Source organism: Gigantopelta aegis, chromosome 4, assembly GCF_016097555.1.
Source record: "Gigantopelta aegis isolate Gae_Host chromosome 4, Gae_host_genome, whole genome shotgun sequence".
Lineage (NCBI taxonomy): Eukaryota > Metazoa > Mollusca > Gastropoda > Neomphalida > Peltospiridae > Gigantopelta > Gigantopelta aegis.
Genome location: NC_054702.1, coordinates 32,903,944 through 32,924,442, shown reverse-complemented (window position 1 = coordinate 32,924,442; position 20,499 = coordinate 32,903,944). Strand labels below are relative to the sequence as shown.

At 35.4% G+C, this 20,499-nt stretch overlaps 2 protein-coding genes and 1 long non-coding RNA gene across 4 annotated transcripts in view; 2 read left to right on the top strand and 1 right to left on the bottom strand.

Moving 5' to 3' along the window:
• The window catches only part of LOC121372047 (protein expanded-like), a 28,944-nt gene extending 15,097 nt beyond the window's left edge, over window positions 1-13,847 (bottom strand). Inside the window, exons 1-4 of the mRNA XM_041498294.1 lie at window positions 13,716-13,847; window positions 2,174-2,333; window positions 1,595-1,685; window positions 400-479 (exon numbers count right to left, since the gene is read on the bottom strand). Of these exons, the coding sequence (XP_041354228.1) occupies window positions 400-479; window positions 1,595-1,685; window positions 2,174-2,269 (267 nt within the window). The 5' untranslated portion in view covers window positions 2,270-2,333; window positions 13,716-13,847. The remainder of the gene's footprint in view (window positions 1-399; window positions 480-1,594; window positions 1,686-2,173; window positions 2,334-13,715) is intronic.
• Window positions 13,848-15,358: 1,511 nt separating this feature from the next.
• On the top strand, window positions 15,359-16,843 carry LOC121371928. 2 transcript variants are annotated; one of them, XR_005957850.1, is made up of 3 exons: window positions 15,359-15,558; window positions 16,266-16,368; window positions 16,694-16,843. It is a non-coding gene; the product is annotated as an uncharacterized LOC121371928 (long non-coding RNA). The 2 variants fall into 2 exon arrangements; XR_005957849.1 differs by having other exon boundaries at window positions 15,359-15,574.
• Window positions 16,844-20,175: 3,332 nt separating this feature from the next.
• The window catches only part of LOC121369794 (thyroid adenoma-associated protein homolog), a 49,643-nt gene continuing 49,319 nt past the window's right edge, over window positions 20,176-20,499 (top strand). The window contains exon 1 of the mRNA XM_041494868.1: window positions 20,176-20,305. Within this exon, the coding sequence (XP_041350802.1) occupies window positions 20,176-20,305 (130 nt within the window). The remainder of the gene's footprint in view (window positions 20,306-20,499) is intronic.

The window sequence follows — 20,499 nt, the reverse complement described above, 5'->3', positions numbered from 1 at the left end:
AATATAGAAAAAGTAGGACAAAAATAGGAAAACAGAACAAATACGAACTTTATTTTATGTATTTATAAAACATTTAAGTGAATATATGTGAGTAAAAATTATAAACTTGTATCCACTCAAAATGGTTTTTGTCAAAAATTAATCCAGCCGTCTAAAGATTAACACATCTATGATCTTTGGTGATTTGACATGATTTAAAACACAGTGTAAAGCAAGCCACCAGAAGCCACTTTGTGAACATTCTGAACCACCATAAGGCATACTTCAGTTATATACCAAAATGCCAACAACAAATGTAATATGACTAGTCATAATTTGGGGCCCATATAGTAGGTCACCATGTAATTAACTGTAACATCTAAAAGTTACTGAATATCAATCAATATAATTAATTGTTACCTCCCCTTCTCCAGTCTTCCACCGTTTTGGAGCCTGTTTGTGAATTTTTTCATCAAGAACAAGAAAATGGTATTCATCATCTATAAAAGAAAGCAACAATAAGACTGAGGTCATACACAATACAAGATGAATTATTTTGATGTTTAGCAGTTTCAAATGTCTTAAACAATAACAATTTAAATCTGGTGTACTTGGCCATGAGTAAAATCAAGGTGAGTTGAAAAGCACTCTTCTGAAATGATGTTAGGTGAGCAATTTCATCATTTGAATAAAATTTAGTAAAAATATTGTATAGAGTTATCAATTTTCCAGGAGCATGCGTAGGAGAGTGCGAGTTATCACTTCCCTTTCCTGGTGAAGACTTTAATAAGAACTTTATATCTGAACATGGTTTCATTCAAATTTATAGCTGTGGTGTACTAGAACATCTTGAAAGCATGCCCTAGCTGTTTGTTAAAAATATTCATGGTAGTGTTAAGAAACAAGTAGCAATGTCATTAGCTGCAGTTGAGATGTTGAAACCTATCCACTCAAAAATATACTTTGAGCAGCAGTATTTACAGTATGCAATTATTAATGGACAGTTTTCTACCATGTTTGGGCCTGGGTCTAGAGAACTGAATGGGAAAAAACATCACGTCGGTGCTGGAATGCACTACAGATCTTACAACAGACAACCAAGAACATGCGCTATATTTTCACACTGTCAACCTGACAGATACACTATGTTCAAGCATTACCTTTTTATTTTTCTTAATATAATAACAGACAACAGGAAAGGTATATATTTATCAATGTGGAAGTGTCATAATTACTCATAGTGTTTATAGAAGAAAATATATCAGAAGCATGAACATGTAACAGCTACAGATACACCATTGGTGGCGGTTTTTGGCCAATATGGTAAACTGGTAGCCAGAACTTTTATACATACTTTCCCATGTCTAGGAAAATGGTAATTGTAGAATAATGTTTGAAAAAAGAGGCAAGACGAAATGTCGGTGAGGACAATGATAGACACCGTTACCTCAAGATGACAATATTCTTAAGGAATATTCACTTATGTTTATGACGCCAAACCAACACCTCTTGTAGACTGTCAACATCATCGTATCACTTGAATACAACAAGAATGATCACTTATATTTAAATGTATTAAGTTTCATATTTTTTGATATAACAGAATTTAAAATACCTTTTTTCAGAGCAAGTCCAAAGTATTCTGTCTCTCTCAAACTCAAATGAGATGCTACCTGGTTGAAAACTTCCTGAAATTTTGACTTGACCTATAAAGAAAATTATATTTCACAAGAACATTCAAATCAGTATTGTTCTGCATAAAAAAATAAACTAATTAAAGAATTCATACAAAACAAATATTTTGTATGTAAATTAGTACATGTCCTAATCATAGACATAACCCAGTTTCTATATAAAAAGAAATGGATAAAGGCCTTATTAAGGCCTTTTTTTTTTCTTTTTTTTTTTACAAACATATTACAATATATTATAAATGTGTAATAATTTGATGTTTTAAAATGTTCATGTTTATTTTATATAGACTTTTTTGTGTGGAAGTGAATGTATTTCCTAAAAATAGCTATCACACAGCCCTTTCAACATGGTCCTATTTTTCACAGAATATATTCCGACATAGAAATTGTATTGAAATGCATGCAAAAGTGAATGATGGTGTACAACCCATAAAGTTTTATAAGCACAGACATTGGCCCCTGTGTAACAATGACAATAATGAATAATTACAGGTACTTACATCCACGTAGACCAGATATTCACTCCCATCAAGCAGGACCACATTGACAATTTTAGGTTTTTTCGTTGGAGTGTGCAAACACGTTACAGAGGACATATTACGCTGCAAGGCAGGTCCCTTTCAGGCCCTGGTGGCACCACGCACCATGTAGCTCACATCTCTGAATTAAAACAAAAAATCTCAAGTTAATAAAACTTTGGTTGATAGCAGTAATTACAGATGGGAGTAAAAGTATCATGGGTTTTTTTATGATCTGATATATAAGGACTATTGTAATATTATTACAAAGTGTGCATATTTGGGGGGCGAGGGGGGATGGTATAATATTATTCACATGGTATAACATGACCAAGTTAATAAAAACCATACAAAGCACACATGTAACAAGCATTCTGAGAGTACTGCTAAAGCAATACATGTCCCCTACCGGTTCCAACAATTTTTCTTATCTCCTAAGTTCAAGAGCCACAACTCTGAAAAGTAAGTAAATCATCACGAAACTTCAACTTGATCTGTAAAGCTATATACAAATGATAAAGCTATTTATCATATAATATCTTACATTTTCAGTGCAATCAAAGTATGTGATCTTTTTCAGATCACATACTTTAAGAATTTGATAACTTTGCAAATTAGATGTAAATTATTCGAGGTCTTGGCATTAGGTTTATTGACATTTAAGCAAATGTACTTGGGTGACACTCCATCATTGACGTATGCATTCATAATCATCAAATAAACACATTTCAATGGCAATTTGACACTGAAAGCTGTCCAGCGTTCAGAAACCAATTTTTTTTAGGCATAACTTTATTTTGATGTAAGGACATCCAAAATGACGTCATTCGAGTTTGACATCATTTCCATTCAAAAATACACTGCGCTACATATTCTTACATCATTTGAATATCTAGTAATGGCGGACTGGAATTAAAGTTGAGTGTACAGTTTACAAAAACATGTTGTATTAAGCTTGAGGTTATATGATAAAGAGATTATTACCCTTGTGTATTTCGGTATCGTAAATATCATACATTAGGAATAAAAATAATGTATTATGCTCACCCGAGGCTGGCTCGTATAATACAATTTTTATTCCTAATATATGATATTGATGATACCGAAAAACACTGGTAATAATCTCTATATACAACATTGATATCTCTAGACATTACCAAAATCCGGAAAAAAAATTTCACATATATATCTTAAGTTCAAGGGCCATAACTGTGTCAAAAATGGGTAAATCGTCATGATAGTCAAACTTGACCTGTAACAGAACATGATGAAACTATACACAAAATTTCAGATCAATATCTCAAAGCCTTCTGCAAAAAATATCCGGAAAACATATGTTGGACAGACGGACGGACGGACAGAGATGAAAGCTTTAGTCCGGTTGGACCGGTAGGGGACTAATAACAAGTAATTATGTGACTAACCAATGACGTAAATTTAGGAAAAGACGTCATAACATTATGTTGCTTCCCAAGTCTTAGCTTTGTGTATGAAAAATTTGTAATTACATTTTATATTTCTTTAATAAAGTAACTTTCATTTAACTTTATTTTTTGTCATTAGATATACTTTTCTAAAAAGGGAAGATGATGTCGCATACCAAAATTATATTTCTGAAAATGCCATAAATAATAATGCTCTCACTCACGCAATACAAGTATTGTAATATTAGCATGACACCTAAGCTCGTATAATAATCTGTTTATTTTATTTGTGCATTACTTTGTATATACTTCCTTTTATTTTCAGTTAGGATGTAGCTGAATGGTAGATTACTTGCCTGAAGTGTGATGGGTCACAGGATCGATTGCCCTCAATGCATCCCCCTACCCCGTCTAACTAGTGCCCCATGACTGGTACGTCAAAGGCCACGGTATGAACATGTGCTGTACCTGTGGGAAAATGCATATGAACTTCCCGTAATGCTTTATCGGTTGGAGTAGCCCATGTGCCAAAAGTTGGGTTTTTCTCTTTCTTTAATGACATCTTAAAGTTTGTTTTGTTTAATGCCACCACTAGAGCACATTGATATATTAATCATTGGCTAATGGATGTCAAACATTTGGTAATTCTGACTCGTAGTCAACAGAGGAAACCCACTACATTTTCTTAATGCAGCAAGGGATCGTTTATATGCACTTTCCCATAGACAGGAAAGCAGATACCACAGCCTTTAACCAGTTGTGGTGTACTGATTGGAACAAGAAAATACCTAATCAGTGAACGGATCCACTGAGGTGGTTTGATCCTGCACCGCAAGCACTCAACCGACTGAGCGAAATCCCGTCCTCTCTCTACTGATGTAAATATGCTGAGGTTAAATATATTTTTATAAGTTTGTTTTTTGTTTAACGACACCGCTAGGACACATTAATTTATTAATCATCGCCTATTGGATGTCAAACATTTGGTAATTTTGAGAGGAAACCTGCTAGATTAGTAGCAAGGGATATTTTATATGCACCATCCCACAGACAGGATAGCATATACCACAGCCTTTGATATACCACTTGTGGTGCACTAGTTGAAACGAGAAAGTCTAATGGGCCCACTGACGGGGAATGATCCTAAACTGAATGCATATCAAATGAGTACTTTACCACTGGGCTACATCATGCCGGACTTATTTGTACATAAAGAAAACTAATATGGCACAGATATTGAAAGTAAAATGGTAGTAGTAAATAAAAAACCTTCTTAAGTTCATGAGTATATTTCTGATTGTATAATCAAAAGTTGATCGGTTGGTGCAAACAAATATAAGTGATTATCAATAATGGAATTCCAGGCCGACACCTGTGCCCATGACAGGCGTGTGCTACAACAGCTTGTTCTGAATGTTAAACCCTATGACCTGACCTGATCATGAAATTCCAACGAATTCCCAAACACAGACCATAGTTTAAGATGTGCTCAGGTGTCGCTATACAAACATTCCTTTCCTTTTATTTCTGCATCCTCATTCACACATGTATATAGGAAACAAGAAGTAAATGATATAACAGCAACATTCCATACTAGTACATGGGTACCAAGCGTTGGCATGTTTGGCGTGAGAGCCAAACAGATGGGGGAATGATCACTTTATGATGATGTGGAGGAGAGTAGTACAAACATTATTAGTGCAGTGTAACCCAGGCTGAGATCTATTTGACACACGTCTTTTAGCAATATCTCAAAATATTAACACCCACACAACAAATTCTTCACTTATCTTTCACAACAGTCAGCCTTCCTGTATATAACCTATGTGTACCTCTTTTTTTCAATTTCAACTTGACTTCCATGCTTATATTCAGTTACGGTTCAAGCACACACAATAACTATTTGTGCTGTCTGTCCAGGACAGTGGTTTGTTTAACTGTTGGTGATCATTGAGAAAAATTTCAAACAAAAGGAAGGATGTTTATTCAACAACACACTCAACATATTTTATGTACGGTTATACATGTATGGTATTGGACATATGGTTAAGGACCAAACAGATAATGAGGGAGGCCAAGCAATGTGCTACTCTTTTGGTAATAGCAGCAAGGGATCTTTTGTATGCATTATCCCACAGACAGAATAGAAAATACCACAACCTTTGTAACACCAGTTGTGGAGTTCTGACTGTAACGAGAAATGACCAAATGAGCCCATCGACAGGGATCGATCCTACACAGACAGCGCATCAGCAAGTACTTCACCACTGAGCTATGTCCCACCCTAGAGATGTCAGTGTATGACCTTACACATCCACTTTGAGCCATTAAAACTTACTCTGGGAGGGAGCTGGTATTGTGATGGCTTAACCACTAAACTATTAAGGCTGGTTTATGTACAGGTACCTATATAACCTATAGCTTAAATACTCTAATTACTTGTGTGTATAAATGCTGGATGGATGGAACATAGCCCAGTGGTAAAGTGTTTGCCTCATGCACGGTTGGTCTGGGATCGATCCCTGTTGGTGGGCCCATTAGTCTATTTTTCTTTCCCACTGGTGCACCACGACTGGTATATTAAAGGCCATAGTATGTGCTATCCTGTCTGTGGGATGGTGTCTATAAAAGATCCCTTGCTAAAAATGTACCGGGTTTCGTCTTAAAGACTACCGGTATATCAAATTTACTAAATGTTTGACATCCAATAGCCCATGATTAATAAATCAATGTACTCTAGTGGTGTTGCATTCATATATAATGCATATATTTAACTATATATTACACATGTACATTAATTTAATAAATTATCATAACAAGTATTAAAACAGTATTATTTACTAGTCATTAAGTACTGCAGGCCTCATTTCTCATTAACTTCTATCAAAATCTATTTCAGTTCCTGCCAATTTATGTTGTAGGTTATAATCTTTTGAATTTAATTTTATTAAATATACAATTTGCAGCCAAATTCCATAGTGGAAGCACACCAAAATATCATATAGAGCTGTGGGGGATTTAACTATCAGTAAACATTCTACAATAAATAATTTATATATTTGTTTTTTGCCATTAAAATTTCATTTTGATTTATTTTTGAAGGTCTAAGGTTTAATTTATATCATTTCCACTATATGCAAAATAGTCAGTTTTTTTTACTTTTTACACATATGACTCAATTAGAGAAATTTTGCATTCTTGTAAACAGTAATTATCCATGATTGATGACTTGGTTAGTTGAATACATATTTTAAAAAATCAACTTGATGGATGGATTATGGGATCATTTAATTATTATCTATTTGCACAAACCAATTAATGATCACTTAAAAATCAAGTAATGTACACAGGGCTCGAACTTAAGAATTTGTCTCCCACGGCAAGTTTCAATACAATTGCCATGGGTAAAACAGCCCACCGATGGCAATTTTGAGCTTGTGTATGGCAATATTTTTTTAGTTACATTTGCAGCAAATAAACATGATCAAAAGGTTATTTTGTTGTACGTAGACATTTCAAATGTGCAATTGTAAAATATTGGCAGTTAATGTACACCAGGTGTATACATTTTGCCATTGTTGAGGAACAGAGATGCTCTTTACCTACGGCAATTTATATCTCAACGACGGTGGCAATTGCCATCGGTGCCATCGTTAAGTTCGAGCCCTGTGTACATTGTTCTTTGGATTACTAAATCTGCTTTTTTATTATCTGCACTGATTAGAGGTGTACATTCTTTTGACACAAAACTTTTAATCTATTTTTGTTGGACAAAATAATAAACCAATCAGTAAATGGGAGGAGGTACAATCTTTTAACGAAAACACCTCAAGTGAAAGCTCTACTGTCCGAGCTAGATCCTGTCCCCAAAACCAGAATGGAAGTGAAACATCACTAAACATTTAGTCCTTTTCAGAATGCACCATCTCTGTAGGTATTATTCCATCATTAAAAAATAAACAAATCAGTCATTCATTGTTTTTCCCATTCTAGATTTTCAAATGGTGTCCTATGCATTACAGGCTGACAAACACAAGGTTGTAATCCAAACTCAGAAATATATGTATGTATCATAGGATTGAATTTGGTACAATAAAGAATGAGCATAGAAACAGAAATCATAACATGAATATCAACACAGGTTACCACAAAATGAAGACCTTGTATTTGTAACCTATATGTTACAAAATATTTGTATTTCATTATTATTATGAGATGAAAAACGAATTATATTTAGGAATTTATAAGGAATGGATTGTACATGTGTACTTAACACTAAAAATTTCAGTGTGTTTGGATTATCAGTAGGACACATTTAATTTTCATCACATGAGATGAAATTAAAATGTGTCAGTCACAATTTTTAGGCCATAAAAAAATTAGATAAATGTACTTAGAAACATGTTATGTCATTTGTTACATAAGTATTGTAATCAACAAAAACACAGTTTGTTGTATACGGATGCCTTTTATCATATTGCCAATGATAAGTTTACTATTTTTTATCATATTGCCAATGATAAGTTTACTATATTTTTACAAATATAACACATGGCTTCTAGAATTTTTACAAAATCCACTAGCCATAGGATCAGTGATTTTAAAACTCTACTAGCCATGATAAAAACTTCATTAGCCATACTTTACTTAATACAATTTTACTAATAGTAATAACCGGATATGTTACCTAAAGAGATTAAAAACACCAAGATTAGGGGTGGGGGTGCAGCATATTCATATTTACAAAATAAGACTTAAATGCAGCATTTGACAACTTTTGTTCACTAGCCCTCTGGCATGGCAATAGTAGTTATTTACTAGCTCAACATTGAATATGCCATGGGAGTGGGGCTACCATACTCTAGAAGCCCTGTACAACATGGAATGTATGTGAAAGCCATGGTAGTAAACCAGGTAGGGCACAACAGTATTTTTCTTGTCATCGACAATATCCAATTTTGGGGGGCACAAAATTGTTTTTAATTTGGCAAATAATTTCATATAATAATTATTATTTTATTACAAAATAACTGTTTTTGAAAACGTTTCTGCCTACCCAATGGGTTAATATTGGAGACAAAGAATGATGTGATTTCACTGGTATATTTTAAACATTAACATTAAACATTGATACTGAGCTCCGTACTCCCAACATTACTGAGAATATTGTCCGTAATTCAAAAAATAAAAAGGACATCAACTCATGCCCATACTTAATTATAAATGTAGGGATGTGCAAGGTGACGTCATTCGAATAGTGACTCCATTCAAATTAAAGAACCCAGGTAAACAGGGGTGCAGAAATAGAAAATATTTCACTAGTCCACAAACTAAAATATACTACTAATACCGTCTCCACTTCAAATAATATATTATTAAGAACCCTTGGCAAGTGATCAACATCACGTGGCAAATGAAATCAAGTCCTAAACCTTGATTGACAATTTTTTATTTATTTTTTAATATTCTGATATAAATCTGTTCACATTTCTTTCATATAAAGATTTACAAAATTTAAGTGACATCCCGCAAGTATTTAACAGAACACTATTTAAAACACACTGGCAACATATTTTCAGTGTAAACAAGCCATTTCTAGGAAGTATTGACCTTTGACCAGCTTTTTTTCATCGTCTATTGTCAACGTGGCACATTGTATTGTGTATTTCGTCATGGTTTTCAACCCTTTGTTTGAATGGTTTGGAATTTTGGCATGGCTGATGCGGAGTTGATGCAATACAAAAATAATAATAATTAGTCTGTCAAAAAAAGAGATCGCATGTTGGACTGGTAGTTGCATTTGTTAACTTGTACATCAGAATTTTTACTTGCATTTGGCAAGTGGGCGAGTACTTTCTGCACCTGTGGGTAAAATATTGCAAATTAGATAACTTTTGTATGTGTGCTTGTTAGAAGTACCCAAGTACCTTTAGTCTCATTAACAAATACGATTCAGGCCTCAAATTTTGGCAAATAAGAGGGCATGGCCATTTCACCTCAACTGATGAAGATTTTGTAGTTCCTTATGGCCAAAAAGCCAGGTAACAAGCCAATCTTCAACAAGTGTATTACTAAAACATAACAGCACCCATTCAAAATAAACAAGTGTGTTGGTAATAAAACAACTTTCAGGAGTCGCATTCGAGTATGATGAATGCAAAATAAGGCACATTCAGTTTGGCCTTAAGATTCTGTTGAGTTTTCAGGGCATTGGAGCATATGGCTAGGCACTGCAGCAATTTACCACACGGCTGCCATTAAATTTGAGCCCTGTAATTGTTACAGAAATAGTGAATGCTGTCCACTCACCCAAAAACCAACTAACCCCCAAAACATTACCAACTCGCCCCATTGTTTAGTCAACTCACCCCAATCTCAACTTTACTGTCCATAATTAATTGTGATAATATCGTCTACAACTTTGGTATGTCATTTATTTATTAATATTGCAGTAAAACTGCTATTACGACCACTTATCTCTTATTAAAACTGATTTTATATTGAAGAGCTCCTAATATAAACAATAATCTATAATTAATAATGATTATTGTTTTGTACAGTTTGATAGTGTATTTTATTCTCCTAGTTTAAAGTTGTTTGTCAGACGTACTGTACCATAATGTCCTTAATTAGTGTACAATAGAGATTTCAATTCAACTTATTTTCGTGCTTATATCCAATTAAGGTTCAAGCACGCTGTCATGGGCACACACCTCAGCTATCTGGGCTGTCTGTCCAGGACAGTGGGTTAGTTGTTAGTGGTTAGTGAAAGAGAAGAGGGTGTAGTGGTCTTACACATACCCATTGAGCACTTAAGAACTCGCTCTAGGTTGGAGTCAGTATCAGGCTGTGAACCCTGTACCTACCAGCCTGTAGTCCGATGACTTAACCACTGTGCCACCAAGGCTAGAGAAAAGTCTCAACAACTGACACAGTCTTGATGATCATTGCCACAAAATAAAAAGAATGTGCGACTTCTTGGTCATGTGACTGACTGAACCTGTGAACAAATAATGTGGGTTTTTTGCTGTTCAGTAAACTAAACATTTCAGTTGTCATCCTTGTAGTCTTGTTATTGCAGTCCTGGCATGACAAGGATTTTATGCACTTGGGTTGGTTTACTGAAAATTAGTACATGTAGCTCCAACTTATCTGTGCTGGTCTGGTTATGGCAGACAAAAGCTGTCTAATAATTTAATTGTTCCTTGTCCATATAACTTGTACTTCGCAAGTAATTGTGACCAGTTTATGGATTTAAAACACCAAAATTAATGTTCTGTGATTATAGAAGATATCATAAAAGATAAGACTACAAGTAAAGTTGACCATGTATCAATATTTAATAAATTCTAGTGGATTAAAAAGAAACTGTAAATTTTGCATAAAAATTAATAGTATAATTAACTATGAAGCTGACATCACAATTATGTGGTTTACATAACAAGCCTGGAAATAAGTGGCCGAGCACCGACACTGTCCAGTACAAAGTTATCATATATCAACCTTTGACAGTCACCAACTTAGATTAGTGGTCATTTTGTCCGACACGAATGTAGAAAGATATTCACATGTTCGATGCAGTACGTTTTAAAATGTATATTTAAAATTGTTAGTTGACCATATCATGCAGCATGTACGTGCTTATTTTGGAACTGCTGCTAAAATGCCTTCAAATTTGCCCGGAATTGTGTGTCGTGTCTTAATAGACCCAGGTTTGATCTGATGTGTTCCGAAAGACCCAAATCAACAACAAATATTTGAACACGAACATTTAACCGTCTAAATTGAACAGTGGATTAATAATCTAGTCCCAATGTGTTTATTTAATGTAAGTTGTATCTCTGAAACTGCACCGCCCCGCGAGTAGTGGTCATTATTTATATTGGCCGAATAAAGAGGTAGTGTGATGTACGCATGCTCCAGGTTAGCTGTTAGTCTATATTTATTAATAGTACCGATGCTTATGTTGCGGTTCTTACGAATGCCAGTTAAGCAATCAAAATTAAATGGAAACATATAATATTTGTTTTAAAATAACTGAAGTACACATTATTATCAGGGCTTCTAGATTATGGTAGCCATGGCCAGTAATATTCAATGTTGGGCTAGTAAATAACTAATATTACTATGCCCGACAGCTAGTGAAAAAAAATAGCCTAATGTTGCAGTTATTTCTATTTTGTAAATTTATATGAATAGCCTTCCCCCATTAAGCTCCATCTCCCTCTTTAGGTGACATATCTGACTATTACTATTTTTAGTACAATTGTATTAACTTAATTTAAAGTAGGGCTAGTGAATTTTTAATCGTGGCTAGTAAATCACTGATTCCATGGCTAGTGGATTTTAAAAAAATTCTAGAAGCCCTGTTATTATTCAATACGTTTCTTAGGTTCTTTATTAAATTATAAAGCTATTTCAGTTTCGAACCTGACTGGAATTCATTAACATTTTTGTTGGCCTCAATGCAGTGTCATGACATTTTTTAAACGTATATTTAATTTTAATTAATTTTAAATTAATTTTTCAACTTTACTTCATGGAAAAATATCAACTATTTCATTTCTAAATGAAATTGCAGCATGGCAGAAAGTCCGATGAAAAGTCAACTTGTGAACAAAATGCCCTCCCACCTTAACATATGGCTCAATCTGAACAGTGAGTGTAATGTTTATATAGTCTGTCTCATCCTCCTACAAAATGTTTTTTGTAAATAAAAAATGTTTGAAGTGAAAATTTTGGGAATAACAAAAAAAAACCACATTATTTTTGTTACCAATTTAGAAAACAATCGGCTCAAAAATAAATATCTTGTAGTAAATTCCATAGTAAGGCATTCCCTGTGGGAAGGACTATATAGATGGGTTTCAAGTACTACAGCATGAATAGTTCTACGGGTATAATATAATAACATACATGATTAATAAAGGTTAATTATTTCAACATTTGGTTGACAAGTATAGTTTTATTTTTGACAGGCTCAAATTGACTGACATAGGTCATTTTGACAGACACCACTAAAACAATTATTTCCAGGCCTGCATAACTCATTTATTCATGTCATCTCAGTAAATACTCAGCAGTTAAAGAATATATCAAATCCAGACTCTCAATATATGTAAAAATTGTCAATACAGATTTTGTATAAATTTGGCATAAACCCTGTCTGCTTGGACAACTGCTAGTAGAGGCCTTTTTGCTTGCATTAATTTCCACGTGTATATACTGCAGTTCCTTCAAATCTAATATTTATCAATTTAAGTTTACTTTGAACATAATAAAGTGCAACAGGTCAATTCACATTGACCAAATATTGGGCCGATGGTAATATTTTGCGGTGAGTTGACTAAATAGTGGGGTGAGTTGACCAACCGCTGGGATGAGAGGGTAAGGGATGAGTTGGGTTTTGGGGCGAGTTGACCTGCTCCTGTTATAGGTACTTATATTGTTAAAAATAAAATAATTTGTTGCAGATGACATGATTGGCATTGTGTTATTTATAGTACTCATTACTATTAATTAGAACTCTGCAAACACAACAATTACCTTCAAGTTCACCCTTTCAAAATAACTGTTCTAAAGACCTAATTCTATACCAAGCAGAGAACATGTTTACATTTCAATGGTATCATTATTTTTTATAAATAGGGGCCTATAGAGAAAATATGAAGTTCAAGTTTTTAAAAATGTAAATAAAAAAGTGTACCATTCATCAAATATAACATATACACACAATTTACTATTATATATGTCATATGTATTGTGTACACAGCCAAAATGATGCATTGATGGTGCCATAAATGTCATAATCCTATACCTTAAAATCAGTTCTTCCTCTGCTTGTGTGCATAAAACTTTCAAATCCACACTCAAGATTTTAGCAAAAACTTTTAGAATTTCAATACATACTGTTTGTATAAGTAAGACTTCATTTAGGTCCTCAAACGTGAGACTAGACTAAAACATTTATACGCGCTGGGCAGAGGCTAATGCCAAGATGCGCAAGCTATCATATCGCCCTTCCCATTATAAACATAGCACCCCCTCCTAATAAAAACAACCGCTATAAACATTGACAAGACTTCATTGTCACAACTAACCAAATGCAAGTATCATCACCAGTGTCTCCTCTTGTAAACTATGCTCTCCATTTTTGTGAACAGACGAAATATCTTCGAACAGAGAACCGAATACCTAACATTCCAAACTTCTTTGTAGCTGCCGGATTTGATGGATCTAAATTAATACGCTCTAACCAAATTGTGTTATAAATTAACAAATAATACTGTAAAGAAATATATAGTACTAACAGCTTTGCTTCCCTTGATAAAGATAAATGATTTTTACAATATAACGATAGAGAAAATTATTTAAATTGTTTTTATAGATCTATTAACAAACATTTGCTTTGAGAATATATTTCCACCAGAGGACGCTTCTCAAAATGACATTTGACCTCTGAGTCTGACAGTGAGGTCCACATGTGTACATGGTTATTTTTCGCACGAAGCTGTTGATGTTCAATCGTTCATTTGTAAATTATAATACATAATCATACTATAATGTAAACGCAGTTATTTGGGTCTAGAACATCTAATGATTGCAGTTTTAGAATTACAAGGCCATGTTTTATTAAACATTTGTGTTGATAAAGTTGCATACTATGGGCTTGTGACCTGAGAACAGGTCAGCTTGGCTCAGCCAATAGCTTGACAGCTTACCTCAATCCAGATTAAGTTCAAACGTAATTAAAACCGTGGACGTTAGTGATTATAAGTTCAAATACAAACAAGAAATCAAATTGCAAAATACCTCCCCCCAATATTTTAAAATTCTTTTGAGAAGGGGTGAGATGTGGTAGAGCCCCCTACTCCCTAAAGATAGTTCATCAAGATTAACCTCGAATGCATGTATGATGTGCATGCACAAGCCATGCATTCGAGGTTAATCTTGATGAACTACCCCAAAGATACGATAGGTCATTGGACAGATCATTTGATGTGTGGTCAGATTTGGATTGATCCCCATCGGTGGGCCCATTGGGTTATTTCTCAAACCAGCCACTACAAATATAATGGTATTGGTAAAAGTTCTTGAGACCACAAGAAATATGATCAATTTAATTACAAACACTTTGTTTGGGTATTGTTTGTTATGTACAGTAAGTGGCATCACAAAAGAAAATTTTGAGTACCATGCATTGCGAATTTTTTTTATTGCGAATGAGGTATGGGTACAGAAAAACACCAAGACATAACGTTAGACCTGACATTGTTCACAACTTATTTCGAGGGCTGCTTCAGAAAGTTGTAGTGTTGATTTATTACTCATTAGCTGTTGGATGTCAAACATTTGATAATTTGACATATAGTCTTAGAGAGGAAACCTGCTACATTTTTCATAAATAGCAGATACGATAGCACATACCACAGCCTTTTTATATACCAGTTGTGGTGCACTTGCTGGAACGAAAAAAAGCCCAATGGGCACAGGAACAGAGATTGACCCTACACCGGTCAGGCATCAAGTGAGCGCTTTACTATGGTGTGCAGCCTAATGTGAACAGGCCTCTAATTTGAAATTTGTTCAAATTAATTTAATTTTTCCTTTGTGAAACGAAAATGGACATATACAGGATTAAAGTCTTATATGATCATGGTTAGTGTTACGATTAAGGCTATATTCATTACTTCTTGTCTTCCAATGACATTTTAATTTTTCTTTTAGAGTGTCTTTGCTTCACTGTATGATGTGGATGGGATGAGTTGTGGGAGGCGTCTACCTGTTTTGGAAGTTGGCCAGCATTTTCGTTATTGTCAACTCTTTTCTGTGCATGGATTCACTGGTGTATCACCTTGCAGCTTTAATTGAGAATGTTCATCTTTTCTTGCAACCAGAATTTCTGAAGGTCCTTGTGAAAGTAACTTGAGGGCTGACAAAGAAGTACTATTCTTTATTGGTATTTTTTTATCAATACATTAAAAAGAATATTAATGGTAATTTGTCATAATTTTTTAGCTCCATTGGAGAAAATTTTACACTGGGGGAGCAAGTGAACATAATAGTTTTTCAAGGTCTACTTACAATCAAGCAGTGCAGTGACCCAGTGGAAAAATATACAAGGATTAAAATTCTCGTATTTTTACGAGAATTTGGCTTATAAGCCAATGCAGGATTTTGTCGTGACTCTGGCCAGTTGCGACATATTATGACTAGTTGATTAATAAAACATATTAAAACTTCCTATGGGCCTACATGTAGTCATACAGTTTCAATAAATCTGCATATATGTTCCCATCTGTATTGTCAGTTGTCTTATCTTCCACAACCCACTGGCTGTTTACGTTAACACAATATTCTTCACTTGGAGCTATGATATCATGCATACCGCAATTTTATGTTATCTATGTGTGAAAACTAATCGAAATTACATATTTTGCCATTTTCAGACTGTCATACTACTAGGATTTCCTTTTTTCTACAAGTAAATGACTGTGTAGATGTAATATTTTGTGTTTCTGCAATCAAAGATGCAAACTAATATACTTATTATTATCAACGGCAAAAAACTCCCAAAATGTTTGTTTGAAAACAAAGCTTTGAGTTTACTGTTACTGGGAATAATACCTTCTTTCTATTTGTTTCTGAAGGACTGAAAAGAGAAATGGAAGATTTAAATCAACTTATTGCTGAATTTACAGAAATGAGTTTTGTCAAGGATGCAGACTTGGTGAAAGACATCATTAATTACAGGTTAGGTATTATGCAGAGAATAACATATGTACCTCCACCCCCACCCCCAAAGAAATAAACATAGAAAAAACATTTTGTAAAACAGAAACCCCACTAATATTGTGTGCCGTTACTAATTTTGAAGATGACCCACAATCATCCTAAATATTGAAAATATGGTACTTTCATATAGGCCCAATATCGTTGAGCTTATTTGCAAGTACAGTGAAGTTAAGTGTGTGTTATTTGAGTGCAGGTATTAGATTGCTATTAGTGAAATACACGCACATATATATATATATATGAGCATTGTTTTTAATTGTTTTTATTTTTTTATTTTTTTAAGATTATCTGAAATACCATCACTGGCTAAGAGACTGAATGCTTCAGTGTGTTACATGCAGAGTATGCTAGAAAACATGACTGACTCCGACAAAGATGCCGTAAACTTTGCAAGATGCATGGGCCAGTGTTACTTCCTACACATCGACACCAAGCTTTTGAAACCATTGGAAAAGGTTTGTCATGTGGGCATGTTGAAATGTAGATTTCTTTATGCCTGTAATTCTTTTATAACTATTCTTTTTCCCCACCACTTTTATTTGCCAGTTGCCCCATAACACATGTAAAAGTGAGAATTAACACACACATAGATAGTGTGAATAGTTCTCTCCCAATATAAAATCGTGACTATGCCTTTGTAAGTCTTCTTAAGAGGGCCAAATAACAAAATTGTATGGCTTTTGTGTATAGGTCCCTGTTCAGCACCCAAGTCAATATGATAACAGTTATCTCCCCATTATAATACATATTTTTAGCATTTTCTTTTACTGGTTGTAATTTAAAGCTGTAATGATATAATATTGTATCTCAATACACGGTCCACAACATAATACATCGATTTAGAGAAGTTGTATTGCAATACTACATGCTGTTACAAGTATCAGGGAAAAACATGTAGTTTGTGAACATTGCACGAGGAATGAACCTAATATTTCCAAACAAATTATATTGTAACAGTTAATCTTGGGCAAATTCTAATAATTTACAAAGGTCTAATTCAGTAGGTTTTCTTTTATTGGTGTTAAAATTTCGTACTTTACATCAGGCCTGGTACTTATAAAACTATTAGTCTAAACTCGAGACTCTAGTAGAGTCTGAGACACTAATTTCATGACAATGCCATACAAATTGTGTGTGACATCATTAGAGATTGAGTTTGGACTCTTTAAAAGTTTTATAAGCACAGACTCAGATTTGTAGTATAGTTACAGAAATGGCTGAAGTCCATTTGAGCGAGACTAAAAAGGAAAGGAATGTTTTATTTAACGACGCACTCAACACATTTTATTTACGGTTATATGGCGTCAGACATATGGTTAAGGACCACACAGATTTTTTTAGAGGAAACCCGCTGTCGCCACATAGGCTACTCTTTTATGACAGGCAGCAAGGGATCTTTTATTTGCGCTTCCCACAGGCAGGATAGCACAAACCATGGCCTTTGTTGAACCAGTTATGGATCCATGGTCGGTGCAAGTGGTTTAGACCTACCCACTGAGCCTTGCGGAGCACTCACTCAGGGTTTGGAGTCGGTATTTGGATTAAAAATTCCATGCCTCGACTGGGATCCGAACCCAGTACCTACCAGCCTGTAGACCGATGGCCTGCCACGACGCCACCGAGGCCGGTTTGAGCGAGACTAGGTCAGTGATGGGAGTTATGTTAATCCCCTTTGTCCTGAGAAGCATATAAGGCTGTATCCAGAGATTGCCACTTCTTATTTTGCCTGTTGTTTCTTAACACTGGCTTCTCTTTTTTTATCTCAACCGGCTCCGGCTAGGGATTTAGATTCAGCCAATCGCAACGCACCATTTCAAGCTGAGTGTCGCATATCGATCCGGCTCATTTCTAACACACACTGTGTTTTCCTTCTTCTGTCTTAAGTAACTACTGCCGCTCACGAGTGTTCCCGAGGTGCCAATCGGTGATATCCGGAGAGCCGGGCCTTGCCGTGGGGTACCTTGGATTTCTTTTCTTGTGCGGCTTTGTCATTCATCTTATTCTTATGGAATTCTACTCTCCACTTTCTTCTCTTTTTTCGCTGGCCTCTGCTAGCACGTCTATCTTTTACTGTAATCTTTACTTAAATGAATAGCAATCGGGTGTCGGGGCGATTGGCTGCGAGGGAGCGGGCTCTGACCAATTAGAGCCCGTTCCCTCTATAAACTTCTCTTATTGGTCTGTGCTTTAGCCAGCCAATAATTATTAATTTAACCTAGTGTGAGAGTGGTTGCGTGAATGATTGGTTTTGTTTCGCCGGGGCTTGGCGGCGCATACGCCTGGCAGTGTCTGTGCCGCCCGCCTCAGGCGGAATGTATGGCTGGGTGCGAATGTTTTAGTTTTTAAATATTTATGGTATATTAATATACTTTTAATTAATTGTTATAATAAATGTGGTTATTAGTTGTTGAAACTTTCCTCTTAGCAATTTTAATGCAGTATTATTTTAATATATATGTACCCGTTTTCTTTTAAATCAAACAGGTTTTAAACGGTATTAATTTGATCGGTCAATTTGTATATATACAAACAAAAAAACCCTGACCGGTACTCGGAGCCACCCACTTGACGATTAGTGGTCACTTGGGTGACACCGAGGATTATATAACAATGACATTTGTCATCCGTTTAGGTGACGCACCCGATTGGGTGTGGTGCTCACGAATGCTTGGGGAGAGCGGCGAGGACACCTCACCATAGTAATTGAACCAACCCACCAGCCAATCAACAACATCAACGACGCTTATACGTTTCACCACCACTCCAGACGGCGGCTCGTGGGCTTCTCATCATATATCATCAGTCATATCATTCATATCATCTTAACAAAAGAAGGGCCCACCCGTGTTACATGGATAACCTGGGGGGGGGCGGGATGGGGGGGGACGCCGTGGTAGGGTGCATATTTGGGTGCGGTAGGGCGTTGGCGGTTTTGGCCGATAGGGAAGCCTGTTAGGAGGCCTCCCCCCCCCCCCCCCCCCCCCCCGGAACGCCCCCCCCCGTGGAAATCTGGACTTACCGGAGTGGGCCTCCCGCCTGTTTGATCGCCGGATTGCCGGTGGCGCTGTGCTCCCCGCTTTACGAATCCTTCATCCTCCAGGGCCTAATTTAATAAAATAAAAATATATATATATATATATAAATATTATTAGTAATTAATTAATTATAGTATATATCTATTTGGAACTGCCCGATCGAAATTGTAACTAATTGCACCTACTAATTATATATTAAAATAATAGAATGTTATAAGGCTCTTTAATTATGGTGCTATTATTAATATGTGAGTAATAATATATAAATATGATAGACCCCTATTTGTAACTGTTTTATTTATTATTTAATTTTTTAAGTGGTCATACCACACTATTTAAAATTATCCCATGCACTCTTTTTATCCATCCCCCGCCCCGGAATCGACAACTGGCGATGTCAGAGGCTGAATCCGGGGTGGGCGTGCCTGAACCCTTGTGGATAGGGGCACGTAAATATAGTTGCCCGTTGCCCCGCTGCCTGTCTTTTGCCAGCTTCTCCAGCAGTCCCCAGCTCAGACTGCCCTCTTGGATTTCCTTCTCTACTGTCCTCCATGTTTCTTTCGGTTTTCCCCGTTTCCTTTTTTCAGGAGGGGTCCATTGGAGTGCCACTCTTGGTAGGGCTGTTTGAGGCATTCTGATGACATGGCCAATTCACCACCATCTTTGGGATGGGAGAAACGGCCAATATTTTTTAACAGTGATTTATAAGGATGGATTGATGATTTTGAAAATGTTTCATGTTACTTTACAGGTGTTACTGTGTTTGCCTGCACCACTGCTGCTAGTTGTGAAAAAGGATCTTGAATCTGTTATACAGCGTCTGCTGTCTGACGGAGCTAGCACAAGACAACTTGTGCAGTGTTAGTATTCTTTTGGTAGTCTTTCCTAGAAAGTATTAAATTTAAAAAATGTGAAAAATTAAATGTTAACAGCGCAAGTCAAATGAAGTGTGATCAATGATATATTAAGTGTTTGTATTCAAGTACATTGAAATGTGGATTTAAATAATTTGGCAAAAGCATAAAGGATAAAAATAAATAAATTAAAATCCAGT